This window comes from Sus scrofa, unplaced genomic scaffold (assembly GCF_000003025.6).
Source record: "Sus scrofa isolate TJ Tabasco breed Duroc unplaced genomic scaffold, Sscrofa11.1 Contig38, whole genome shotgun sequence".
Classification (NCBI taxonomy): Eukaryota; Metazoa; Chordata; class Mammalia; order Artiodactyla; family Suidae; genus Sus; species Sus scrofa.
In genome coordinates this window covers 105,469-119,155 of record NW_018085190.1, presented here as the reverse complement: position 1 = coordinate 119,155, position 13,687 = coordinate 105,469, and the positions used below count along the sequence as shown (strand labels likewise).

General features: G+C 41.8%; 1 protein-coding gene across 1 annotated transcript in view; it reads right to left on the bottom strand.

The window, feature by feature from the left end:
- Positions 1–13,687, bottom strand: part of LOC110258728 (multidrug resistance-associated protein 4-like) — a gene marked incomplete at its 5' end in the record, with an annotated part of 118,700 nt that overhangs the window by 15,356 nt on the left and 89,657 nt on the right. The window contains 2 exons of the mRNA XM_021082000.1: positions 8,567–8,672; positions 9,069–9,241. Coding sequence (XP_020937659.1) covers positions 8,567–8,672; positions 9,069–9,241 — 279 coding nt within the window. The remainder of the gene's footprint in view (positions 1–8,566; positions 8,673–9,068; positions 9,242–13,687) is intronic.

The following is a 13,687-nucleotide window of genomic DNA, read 5'->3' as shown; positions in this document are numbered from 1 at the left end:
AGCTCTAAACAGACATTTCCCCAAAGAAGACATAGAGATGGCCCATCAGGTACATGAAAAGATGCTCAACATCATTACTCATTAGAGAAATGCTAATCAAAACAATAATGAGGTGTCGCCTCACACTGCCAGAATGGCCATCATCAAAGTCTAGAAGTAATAAGTGCTGGGGAAGGTATGGAAAAGGGAACCCTCCTAGACTGTTAGTGGGAATGTAAATTGGTGCAACCACTTTGGAAAACAATATGAAGATTCCTTAAAAAATTGAAACAGACCTACCATATGATCCAGCAACCTCACTCCTGGGCATAAATCCAGAAAAAAATGAAACCCGTACTTCAGAAATATACATGCACCACAAAGTTCACAGCAACATTGTTTACAAAAGCCATGAGATGGAAACAACCCAAGTGCCCATCAACAAAATGACTGGTTTAAGAAGTAGGGGTACATATGGCTGGCATATTTCTCAGCCATAAAAAAGGATGAAATAGGGCCATTTGCACCAACATGGACGGACCTAGAGACTATCATACTAAGTGAAGTGAGTGAGAAAAAGACAAAATATGGTATCACATATATGGAATCTAAAAAATAATAAAATACAAAAGACTCTATATTCAAAATAGAAACAGACTCAGAGACATAGAAACCACACTTACGGTTACCAAAAGGGAAAGGAAGGGAGTTATAAACTAGGACTATAGGATCAACAGATGCAAACTACTACACATAAAAAATCAGCAAAAAGGATTTACTATATAACACAGAGAATTACATCCAATATCTGGTAATAAACTGCAATGGAAAATATTCTGAAAAAAATATTTAACTTAATCTCTTTGTGAGCCTGGCAGCTTTTTAAGGGCAGGGTTATGTGGTTTTTCTTGTTCATTGCTGCATCTCGGGGCCCTGACATTGTACATGACAGGTAAGAGGCACAAAGTACCTGCTGGCTGAAAGGTAAATACAAAGGAAATGAAGTTCAGGGCAGACTGGCTGACCACCCAATGGTGCAGCCTGGTAAGACTGTAGAGTGAGACCAAGGAGGAAACCAGTCAAGCTGGCCTGGGAGACAGTTCAGGCAGTGGGATGCAGGGGTTCCAGGACGAGGGATGTGGATGGGGAGGACCACAGGTTGATGGCCACGGGCCAGAGGGAGAGTGGGAGGAAAATGAAGGAGAGAACATCCAGGGTTGAGGATGGAGACTTGAAACTCACTGATGGTCAAATAATGGAAAAGAGAAAGACGAGAAGGTGCAGTCCGAGGGGAGGGGGAGCGAAAGGAGCAGGAGGGCAGCGCCCCAAGACTCAGGTCAGGGGCTCCAGGAGCTGCGATGGGGCCCAGACTGAAAAAAGGCCTAGAATAGAATTTTACCCACGTGGCCTTTACATTTACTGGTTTGATCAAAGATTCTAGATATTTCAGAAGTAAACATAAAGTGACTCTAAACTTTCTTTATACAGAAAAATTAGTATAAACTTGAATTTTTAGTTTAACATCCTTTATATCTACAAGAAAAGGCTCCTGTAATCTTCCCAGGTACCCATGCCTCCTGTAACCCAAGTTAAACTATAAACTAACCACACATTCAAGGGGGTGCGATAGCAACACCTCTACCCCAGGCTCTCTCCAGGAACGCCAACCTTGAATCGCTCACCACCCTCTGGAAGGTTAAGGAAAATATAGTATATAAGTCAGTCAGTTACAGAAGCTCAGTGAAGAGTGTTTATCAGGCCTGTGTATCTGCAGATATTCCAGGTAACTGTCCCAGACATAAACATCTAAGGGACCCACTGCAAACTAGTTTGCTCCACTGACACTGGCAGGATGCCAGCAGTGACAATGTGGTGGCTGCAGGGAGAGGTGGGGGCAGGACAGGGTGGAGGAAAAGCCAACGATAGGAAAGAGATGCTGCGAACAGCTTTCAATATGAGGAAACATGGTGAAGGAAGACCCCACTTAGTGACAAGTAGAGAGGGGGAGGGGAAGTTATTCATGTCAGGCCTCTGTCTCTGGCTGCCAGGTGACATGGGGACAGTTATCCAACCTTGGATGGTGGGTCCGTCACTGGTAAAGTGGGTGCCTGTGACTTTCTCAGGGACTGGACAATGTAGCAAGTATTAATGCAAGACCGTTCTGAGGTCCTGAACAACTAAACCCCTCTTCTCAGCTGGGGAATGAGGCCAGCAAGGCTGTGGTGACCCCATGCTGCTCTCCCAGAGCTGCTGCTTTTACATGGAAGCCCCCCATGAAGGATTTTCTCTCCCAGATTGTGCTTCTATCTCCACGTGAATTATCTTCCCTCTGGAAACTGGAATGACAACTCTTGGTATGTTGTTTTTTTTTTTTTTTATTTTCCCACTGTACAGCAAGGGGGTCAGGTTATCCTTACATGTATACATTACAATTACAGTTTTTCCCCCACTTGGTATGTTTTTAAAGAGCTTTTCTCTTCTAAATGTTTTAACTACAGCCATGTAGGCTTATGAAAGAAAAGTTCCACAAAGGTGAAATATAGTATTTCAGTAACACTCTAGTTAGGTGTGGGCCATTGTTGTGCTTTTCAGGTGGTTATGTTACAACAGTTTCTGGTTTTCATTTCACTGGGAAAAACTTCCAAGAAGAGGCTTGTACTGAGGAAGAAGGAAAAGGACATAAAACCATAAGACTGCCTGTGGACAGAAGAGGTGGAACCTGAGCTTCCTGGCCCTGGTTTGGGCCCTTCATTTCCAAAGAATCCTCGAACTGCTGGCAGTGAAAATGCTGAACACAGGCAACAACAGAGTTGGAGCAACAGCAGATTTTCACCTGCTTCCTGTGCTCATGCTACCAGGGAAAATCTGGGGGTGTGGGGGGTGCTTATGAAGACAGGAGTGTGCAGCGATCGGAGGAAAGCTGTGCCACCAGCTGAAGAGAGAACAGGCCACAAGCGACCAGGTGGTCCTAAAAACCACAAGAAGCAGCCTTCAATGTAGGGACAGTGGTAACTATTAGGAAAGAGAGGATTTCTAATTTGTCTTGTTCTCCTGTTTAGTGATAACAGAGTAAATAAGGAAGGTTAAATTATGTGTCATTATGACTACACCATGTTTAATAAAGGTGAAATTGACAGAACATCTTTGTAAAACAGAATTCTAAGTCTCACCCATCAATGGTGTGTCATGAAGCAAAACTGAATGAATCCCTTTGGAGAGCCAACACATAAAGCTACCTACCAGGTCACAGTTGTTTACCAGCCAGACTTCTGTTTGACTGACTCATAGTAAACAAAAGCACATCATCCATCTTCATGCAGAATAGTCACCAGTGCAGGAAAATGTAATAATTACAGCTTAAGCACTTGCAGTGACTGGACTTTAAGGTGACAACACTGATGGTTATGCCCTTTATCAGTGTCCATCACCCCCCAGCCACTCCCCCTAACCCAGAGGCTGGCTGCCTGCCCTCTGCAGCATTAGGCTTTGGAGCTGATGGACTTGTCTTTATGTCCTTCGACCTTTCAGAACAGACAATCACCTGCTTTCTGGAAAGGAAACAGGTACAGGCATCGCTCAGAGACATTGCAGGTTCAGTTCCAGAACACCACAATGAAGGGAATGTCGTAATGAAGTGAGTCACGTGATTCTCTGGTGTCCCAGGGCATAGAGAAGTTTTGTTTACACTCTGCGGTAGCCTATCAAGTGTGCATTGGCACTGTGTCTTAAAAAACAATGTGTAGACTTTAATGTAAAAATAATTTATTGCTAAGAAATGGTAGCCATCATTGGAGCCTTCGGCAAGCTATAGTAATAACATCAGAGATCACTGACCACAGATCAGCATGCAAATATAATGATGATGGGAAAGTATGAAAGACTGTGAAAAGTATCAAAATGTGACACAGAGACATAGAGTGAGCAAATGCTGTTGGAAAAATGGTACCCACAGACTGGTTTGACTTGGCATTATGGCACACCTTCAAATTTTAAAAACAAATCCAATATCTGCAATAAAATAAGGTGTGCCTGTATTTTTAAAGCAAGCAAGAAATAACTGTCTCAAAAATCACAGGTTTGAGAGAGAACATTATTTATGGTATTTTTGCTGAATTGAAAGCCAATTGGTAATCAGAAACTTTAGAAAAAAATATATGGTTTACACCTGGGGTGGATGGAGCACACAGTACAGTTCCCCAGTTGTGAAGCTCGGGATCCATGTCTCTTGGGTGCCCTGAGATCTAATCCTGTTATTCCTACAAAAGAAGTCAGCAACTACATTGCCTATGATGATGATGTAAGGAGTGGCCAAGTTTACATCTCCTGATGGGACTTCACTGTGACATCACTGATGGCCTGGGAGCCCTACACTGAAGGTATCTCAACACAAGAGAGGGAAGGGCAGCTTCCAAGTGATGGGCACAGTCACCACAGAAAACAAGGTCTGTCATCACAAAGGCGACAGGCTCTAAAGGGAATCCTTGCATTTCTCGTCTCCATCCATCTTCCCCATTCATCCCCAGAATCCAGCATCCACTCCTCTCTCTGCCCTCAGATCTCACATTCAATCCATCACATAGTCCCCTTGGATCCACTTCACTATTTACCCCAAATCCAACCATCTCACCATCTCCACTGCCAGCACCTTCACCTAAGCCACCAACAGTCATGAGAGGGCACAACTGTAAGAGAATGAACACAGCATCTGGAGAACTGTAGACCACCAGCGTGGTTTTAGCTCTAAAGGAGAGAGGGAGAGCAGAGTGGGACACAACTAGAAAGGTGAGGAGGGGCCGGGCTGTAAATCGCTTTGTAAACCATGTTAAGGATTTTTTCCAAGTCACTGACCAAGAGAGAAAACTCTGAGTTCATAGAAATTTACCAAGAGGTACTGATAGGCAAAGAATTGAACAAATGGACGTATTTTGATAATGGTTACAAAGCTGATTGGTTCCGGGGATTACAGTTGTACACATCTGTGCATTAAGTACTGATGGATAAGACTTAGGAGTGACCAGCTGACACATCTGCCAAATCCTATCCTTCCTCACTGTTTCCCTAACCAATCATACATTCCAAGGTGACAGTATTTGTCAGAATTAGATACAGCAGCTACCACCAATGCTGTAATACCAAAAATATATCTCCAGGATACGTTTAGGAGCAAAGAATTTATTTGAATGGACCCCTAACTGAGCTAAGATCAAATTATCTTTCTGCTGCTGCCTCTAAAGCCTAACAATGAGTTTGAAATGGGTAAATTTCACAGGATCATTTGTTCACAGTATCATTCTGTGGAAGAAGGATGCTTTGTGGGACAGTCTGTGAAATACAATGTTAAGAAGGAAGAATAAGAGAGTGACAGATGCCGAACAACATATCTGGAATTAAGAGTCACTGTCCTGCAATCGTAGAATGTCACCCAGTCCCTCACAAAAGTCTGCAGGTAGGTCCCGCTTCCTTTGTGATGTTCTAGCCCAGATGACCGATCACACTGCCTAGAGCCTAGAGCACCCCTTTGGTTGGGGAGCCCCCTCCTATCGTCTGCTTCCCCAGAGCTCACCCCTGAACATGTCCAGCTCGGGAGTGAGGCTAGAGGCCCTGCTTCAATGCTGACAGTCTGGTATCTTCCCAATGCCCACTGATGAGCCCATCTGACAATGCCTGGGAGGTAGGGTGGAGGGGATATTCCAGAAACTGCCCAAGATGTCAAAAGAGACAGCTCCATTTGCACTGAACAGAAGGAAGTTTGGGTATTACTGACCGTTCATTACTGATTATTACCTGTTTCATAGGGATCATCACAATCACAAGTTAACTCCATCTGTGGCCTCTTATGCATGTGCATCTATTTACTTCATCACCGGACACTGTAGTGTCTCCTGACAACAGTTACTTAGTATCCATAAGATGAGTGAAATGAACTCATTGTCACAGGCTAGGGGTTAACCTTAAAATACTTTGCATTCCTGTGGGATTATATGCAGCCAAAGGTTCTTCCTTTCAGGGATGATTTCCTTATCATTTTATAAAGCCACACCCTAACATATATTGAAACTCAGCAAAAACAGAGGGAAAGAACAAAGAAAGAGAGAAGATTAAAAAAGAAAGAGTAAAGGAATAGAGGGAGGAAGGAAGGAAATAGAGCTAAGGAAGGAAATGTTAAATCACTAAAGAACAAAGAGCCAATCACAATGGGAAGAAAGACACTAGACAGACACCCACAGACCAAGCCTGGAGCCTGCTGTGTGTGCAGAGTCCAGATCTGCTGCGTAAGACACTTGCTGGGTGTTTCTCTACAGGCTCTCAGCTCCCCATCTCCCTTCTTTCTACCCTCTCATCTGTGATGCAGAGGCTGGGTCTCTGCAAATCTCATTTCAGAGGCTCTGTGACCTGCTCCCCTTTGGGAGGTTCTGCCACTAGGGGGCACCAGAGGGAGACCGAGGGTGGGACTCAGAGCTAAGGGTCTACCTGGTCTCTGCTCCTCCTGCAGCATCACCCCAGCAGTGATGACTGATCCCAGCTCCCAGCTCTCTCAGCACATGGAGAACCAGCCTCCTCTGGCTTCCTCACAGACATGACCAGTAGCTGGACGGTGACTTGGAGGACTGAGCGCCAATTCTTTAGAGCATCTCCTCTAAGCTCTTAGGTTTGAAGATTTGTCCTACGACATGGTACTTGTTGCCTAAAATTAATACCCCAGTGTTTCCTTCCATTCTTCTATCCCCCAAACTCCTATGTAACAAATTTCCTATGTTAAAACTTCTCTGTTGAAATATTTTTTCTCAACTAGGTCCTTTCTTCTCATGGTCTCCTCTCTGACAGCAACAGCTGAGATTCTGCAGCCTCACCCAACAACCTCCGGGGCAGTCTAAATGAAAGGCAAATTCTTTGATTAAAGGATTCAAAAAATGCTTTTTTGATTCCTCAAAAAAGGAAACAACTGTGACACAGTGAAAACAACTGTGCTCTACCCTTCTGAAATATTGAATTTAGAAGCCATAACTGTAGTTAGAAGTCTTTAAAAAAATGACAATTTAGGAATTCCCATCATGGCTCAGTGGTAACAATTCTGACTAATATCCATGAGGACCTGAGTTCAATCACTGGCCCTGCTTAGTGGGTTAAGGATCCAGAATTGCCGTGAGTTGCGGGGAGCCGAGAAAATGCAGGGACTCAAAAAAAGGACCTTGCCTGATGGCAGAAAAACTTGAAGGCAGGTTCTTAACCAAGAAAGGTAGTTCACCTGAACAGTACAAGCTGAAGGTGGGCTTTTGGTCAGGAAAAAAGCTCACCTGAACGGTGCATTCCAAAGGTGGGCCTCTGGTCAGGATGAAAGCCTGCCTGCACGGTTCAAGCCAAGGGCAGGTCTCAGGTTACACAGCTCTCACTTTGATGTTGATGGGGAAGAATTGGGGCTTTCCTGGGAAAGCAATTTCCATGTTTGCGCTGGAGAACATGGATTGTTTCTCGGCTGACCTAGTCTTTCCTGCTGTTTTATTTGTTATTCAGTTTTCCTCAGTCTTTCCTGATTATTTATTTATTATTCTTATTTTCCATTCTTATTTTCCTGTGGTGATTTGTGATTTAACAAAGTTACAACAATAATATAATAAGAATTTCATCCTGAAGGACTTTCCCCTATTTAAATCCAATTTAGTTAAAACATAGTGTTTATCTATTAACTAGTTATATAGTAAACTTTAGAGTTAGGATTTTAATGAGGTCCATAGAAGTTAGCCATATCTTATCCAAAAAACCTAGCTGTGAGTTTTGTCTTTGATTTTAAAAGCTTTTTAGTGATAGCTAGTTTAATTAAGTTGGTTTATATTTACTTACACTGTCTCCCTGCCATAACACTTTGAAGATAAGCACCAGTCTACAAACAAAGTTTGTAAATGCCAAATTCTTGTGTTTTATGGCCTCTTCAAAGTACTCACTAAGTTAAGATAGAAATCTTAAAACAGGATGCATAGCTGCTATACCATGTAATAGTTAATGTACTTTTAACACTGTAATGTAATCTATAGTGAAAAACTGTCTATATAATCAACCACTGTTGCCAATAAAGTTTGAGCAGTCCAGAGCCCTGAAAGAAGGGACAAAAAGGCTATCTCCGTATGTACATTTGCCGACACGCGTCCCTCTCAGATCGGGAAGTGCACGCTCCCTGGCCGTCGGAGCTGGCCTCCAGCAGTGAGCTGTATGTAGGTCACAGATGTGGCTTGGATCTGGCATTGCTGTGGCTGTGGTATGGGCCAGCAACTATAGGTCCAATTTGATTCCTAGCCTGAGAACTTCCATATGCCATAGGTGCAGCCCTAAAAAACCAAAAAAACAAAAAAAAATGTTTTTAAAATGACAATTCAAATAAACATTTAATACAAAAATATGAAATTACTGGATGTATTATTCAATAGCACATTTTGAAAGTATAGTTAAGTACTTGAATTAATGTCAGGAATGAGAGGAGAAACTAAGAGAAAATTAAATTATTGGAGGTTCCTGTCATATTTTACAAGGAAGGATGAGTTAAAAGACTGAACATAAATGGAAACAACTGAAATTCCACAGATGAGGCTCTTACCATCACCCATTCACTGTCAATAACGGTGCTCAACCTGTTTGTGATGGTTAACACAGTGCACTGGGCAAATTTCTCATGGATGTTTTTCTTAATTAACTCATCAGTTCTGGAATCAAAGAAGGTGATTTAGTTCAGTAAAGATAATGAAATGCAGACAAAATACTTATATGATATATTTACAATGTTTTTAAATACTCTAAGACATATCTTGTTCCTGAAAAACTATAAAAAGTCTCCTTAGAAATTTATTATTTTTCAGAAAACAATGGAAAATAGTCTCCCCTTGAAATTACTTGAAACTATCTAGCTCTCTTAGGATGCTTCTTAATGACATTAACAGTACACATTTTGGTTTCTTATTTTATTTTCTGAGATTAATGATAACAAGAGATATTTTTTGGGTGGAAAGAGCAATTAGAAACATTTCTCAGCATCACAAAATATTTCCAATTTACCACATTTAAAATTCAGATTCCAGGTTTCATGGAACCCAACTCTATACCTTGGATCCACATTGGATGTGGCTTTGTCAATAATCAATATCTGATTTTTCCTGAGAATAGCCCTGGCAAAGGACACCAGTTGTCTCTGTCCAGCACTCAAGTTCGATCCTGATTCTGCTAATTCAGTATTCAGTTTCCCAGGAAGACCTGTGATGTCTTCTCTAAGTTGTACCTGTAGATACAGAAAGAACGAAATTTTCCTCAACAAACTGCTACAGAAGGAGACAAGCCTCTTGGACATTAGAGCTCTGAAGTGCTCAGGATTTCTTATGTACCTTACATGTACAGACAGGTGATGGGGAGAGTTCCTACCTGCGAGTGATCACTGAGAAAGATACTAGAGTCAAGTCAGGACAGAACAACCTCAGTGTCCCCCCATTTCTGCCACATGACATCCATCAGGAATTCCACCTAGGGATTAGTTAAGGAAGTTTCTTTAAAAGTTAATTATTTCTCCCAATGTGGTTTAAACAAAAAAGTTAAAAGGATCTTTATGGTTAAGTCAAGTTTCCCAAATTATATTTTGCAAAGGAGTTGGTATACTAACTGGAAATTTAAAAAAATTTTTTTCAGGATATTAAATTTTAACATCAGTAATTTACCATTTTTAAGGTCTAAAAGCTTAAAAATATACAAGTTCAAATATGACAAACTGGAGTTCCTACTGTGGTGCAGCAGAAACAAATCCAACTAATATCTATGAGGATGTGGGTTCAATCCCTGGTCTCGCTTAATGGGTCAGGGATCCAGTGTTGCCAAGAGCTGTGGTGCAGGTCTCAGACATGGCTCAGATCCCACACTGCTGTGGCTGTGGTGTAGGCTGGCAACTGTGGCTACAATTTGACCCTTAGCCTGGGAACTTCCATATGCCATGGGTATGCCCCTAAAAACCAAAAAAAAAAAAAAAAAAAAAAAAAGGCAAACTTCACCTCATATATTAGTAATCTTGAAGCCCACTGATGATGGTTCGATGCTAGGCCAGCCCAGTTCATTTTCTTCAGTGTCAAAAATATCTTGCAGTGAATGAAAACTCCCCAAAAATAGGACGCAACATAACATCTTAGTTCCCCCAGACTATGAATATAGGTGATGTTCATATTAATCTGTATTAATAAAATCATAATCATAAGATTTAAAAAAAACAAATTTTTAACTGCCAAAGATGACCTGAAAGTACACAGGATGATCGGGGTCAGTTCAGTGAATATTTGTTTAGAAGACATATTTTGGAGCAAGAACCAAACTCAGGCTATACTGGAACTTAAAGAGCAAAGAGTAAATACTCTTCAAATTAAGAGATAAACAGATTGATGTGTGATGAGCAATAAGCAAGGACAGAGAATTATAATGTCAAATAACAAACAATGAAGGATTAGTGGACAAGGTTTTCAAGGTATCCTAAGTGCTGGAATACTATGAAAGTGATCATGAATGGAGTCCAATCTCCAGAAAGGGAAATTCAGACTAGGATTAAGTATGGTATTGGTACAGTGATAACATGAAAGGTACACAACATCTAAAGGGTAAAATTTGGACTGTAGAGCAAGTAGTTGCTCTTAAGACTGACATCCTGAGTTTGAAGAAATAACCTCACACTTGCCCCCGACTCAGATGACATCTCATCACTAATCTGGTTTTTGACTTTCCTTCAGGTTGTCCATACATGTCTCATGGGGAATAAGTTTTAGAAAGAGAAATGTTCTGCAGAAAATTCTGTTTTCTGAGACTCTATCTTCATTTATTAATCAGAGATGTTTGTGAGAATAATACAAACATGAAGACCCTCTATAGTCTAATCACGTAATCAAGCTATAATTATTAGAATGGAAAAAGGGGCCATAGAGGCAGTAAACAGTAATAATTAGGAGTTACAACTGGAGAGTCTGGAAACATTAGATACATAATTGTGTAACATTACTATTACTTTTTTGATTGAGATAACTGTTATATTATATAATAGAATATTCTATTTCTTAAAAGGTTTACATTTATGTATTTAAAGTGAATTTCAACATTTAATGAAAATTTCTATGACTTACATAAAAAGAGTTCATCAAAATATAGACAATAGAAGTAAATATGGAAAAATATTAACAGCAGACCAATCTAGGGAAAGTTGCAGATGTGTACATCATATTATTCCTTCCATGCTCTTAAGATTTGAAAATTTTAAAACAAAAATGTAGAGCCCTGAAGCTAGACAGCTTGGGCCTAAGCCCTGGCTGACTCTGCAACCTACACAACTTCCTGAATTTACTCTAACTTAGCTTCCTAAACTCTAAGTAAGACTATAATAAGAGCAGCGCCAAATGGCAGAGAAGGACTTGAGCTCACCTCCTCTCATGAAATCACCAAAATCACAACTAACTGCTGAACAATCATCAACAAACATGACTGAAATCGACTAAAAATTATATTCTACATCCAAAGAAGCCAGGAGACAATAGGAGAAGCACTTTCATGATGTAATTAAGTCCCATAACTGCCAGGTGGGAGACCCACAAACTGGGAAATAATTCTATCTCAGAGGCTCTCCCACAGGAGTGTGAGTTCTGAACCCCATGTCAGCTTCCCCAGCCTGGGGGTCTGGCATGGAGAGGAGCCCCCAGAGCATTTGGCATAGAAGGCCAGTGAAGCTTCAGTGCAGGAGTTCCACAGGCCTGGGGGAGACAAAGACCCCACTCTTGGAGGGTGCCCACAAGGTTTCACAGGCACTGGGCCCCAGGGCAAAGCAGGGACTCCACAAGAATCTGGGCCAGTCCTACTTGAGGGACTTGGAGGGTCTCCTGGAAAGCAAGGGTTTGCTGGGGTTCCCTGTGGGGCAGGACATTGGAGGCAGATGTTCCAGGAAACAATCAGCAGCATAAGCTCCACCTGGAGGCCATTTGGGAAAAATCTGGCCCCACCCACCAGTGCAGAGAAGCCCCAGGACAAAACAGCAAACAGGGTGGGAACACAGCCCCACCCATCAGCAGACACACAGTGGCCTCTAATAAGAATGAATATTACGTATTAAAAAATAAATGACACTAAAATATTGTAATTAATGGGTATGCCTCCCTTTGTCAGAGTACAAACTTAGTCAATATGTGCAGTATTTATAACAGTGCTTAATACACAGAGATCAACAGACAGCACCCACTATTAATAATGCCATTAGCTAGTCTCCATGTTCTGCTTTATTTTTCTCCCTTGCATGTACCAGCATTGAGACTTTTTTACACATGCACTGCCTTGTTTTCCATCTTCTCCACCAGAATTTAAAAACCAAACGGGTAGAGACAGGAGATGGGATTAAGATGACAGAATAGAAGTACTTGAGCTCAACTTCTCTCCTAAAAACAACAAAATTCACAACTAAAGACTGAGCAATCTTCAACCAAATGGACCAGAAACCTCAAAAAAGATATCCTACTCCAGAAGAAAAAGAGGAGGCCACATCAAGAGGTAGGAGGGGCAGTTACGTGATATAAGCTCCACAGACTGGAAACTAACTGGTTCACAGAGACTCACCCTCAGGAGTGAGAGTTCTGAGCCACACATCAAACTCCCATGTGTGGGGATCTGGAACTGGGAGAAAGAGCCCCTAGAGCATCTGACATTGAAGGCTAGTGGGGCTTGTGTGCAGGAGCTCCACAGGACTGGGGGAAATGGAGACCCCATTCTTAAAAGGAGCGCATGGACTTTCACGTGCACTGGGTCCCAGGGAAAAGCAAAGTCTCCATGGGAATCTGGGTCAAACCTGACTGCAGTTCTTGGAGTTCATCCTGGGAAAACAGGGGTGAATGTGGCTTGTTGTGAGGGGAAGACATTGGAAGCAAAGCTCTTGGGAATATTCATCAGCTACCATTCTCTGAAGGCAGCCATTTTGGGAAAATCTGCCCCCACCCGTCAGTCCTCAGTCAGCTCAGCACTGAGAAGCACCAGGGCAAACAACAATCCAGGTGAGATCACAGCCTGCCCCTAAATAAAACAGGATGCCTAAAGACCCCTCAGGCACACAGCTGCCTCTAATCCCATCCAGAGACAAAGCCCCACCCACCAGAGAGATTAGAATCAGCTCCACCTACCAGGGGTCAGGCATCAGTCCCTCCCATCAGGAAGCCTACACCAAGCCTCTGTATCAAGTTCAGCCACAAGGGGGGCAGGCACCAGAAGTAAGAGAGGCTACAACTCTATTATCTGTAAAAAGCTTACCACACCAAAAACCTATAAAAATGAAAAGACAGAGAACTATAACTCAGATGAGGGAGAAGGAAAAAAACCCAGAAAAAGAGCTAAGTGATGAAGAGATTCTCAGCCTCCAGGAAAAAGACTTTAGACTGTTGATGCTGAAGATGATGCAAGACATTGGAAATAAGCTAGAGGCAAAGATGGATAACTTACAGGAAACACTGATCAAAGAGATACAAGATATAAAACTTAAACAAGAAGAGATGCAAAATACAATAACTGAAATTAAAAAATTCACTAGAAGCAGCTAATAGAAGAATACAGGAGGCAGAGGAACGAATAAGCAAGGTGGAGGACAGATTAGTGGAAATTATGGATGCAGAACAGAAAAGAGAAAAAAGATTGAAAAGAAATGAAGAGAGTCTCAGAGAACTCTGGGACAATG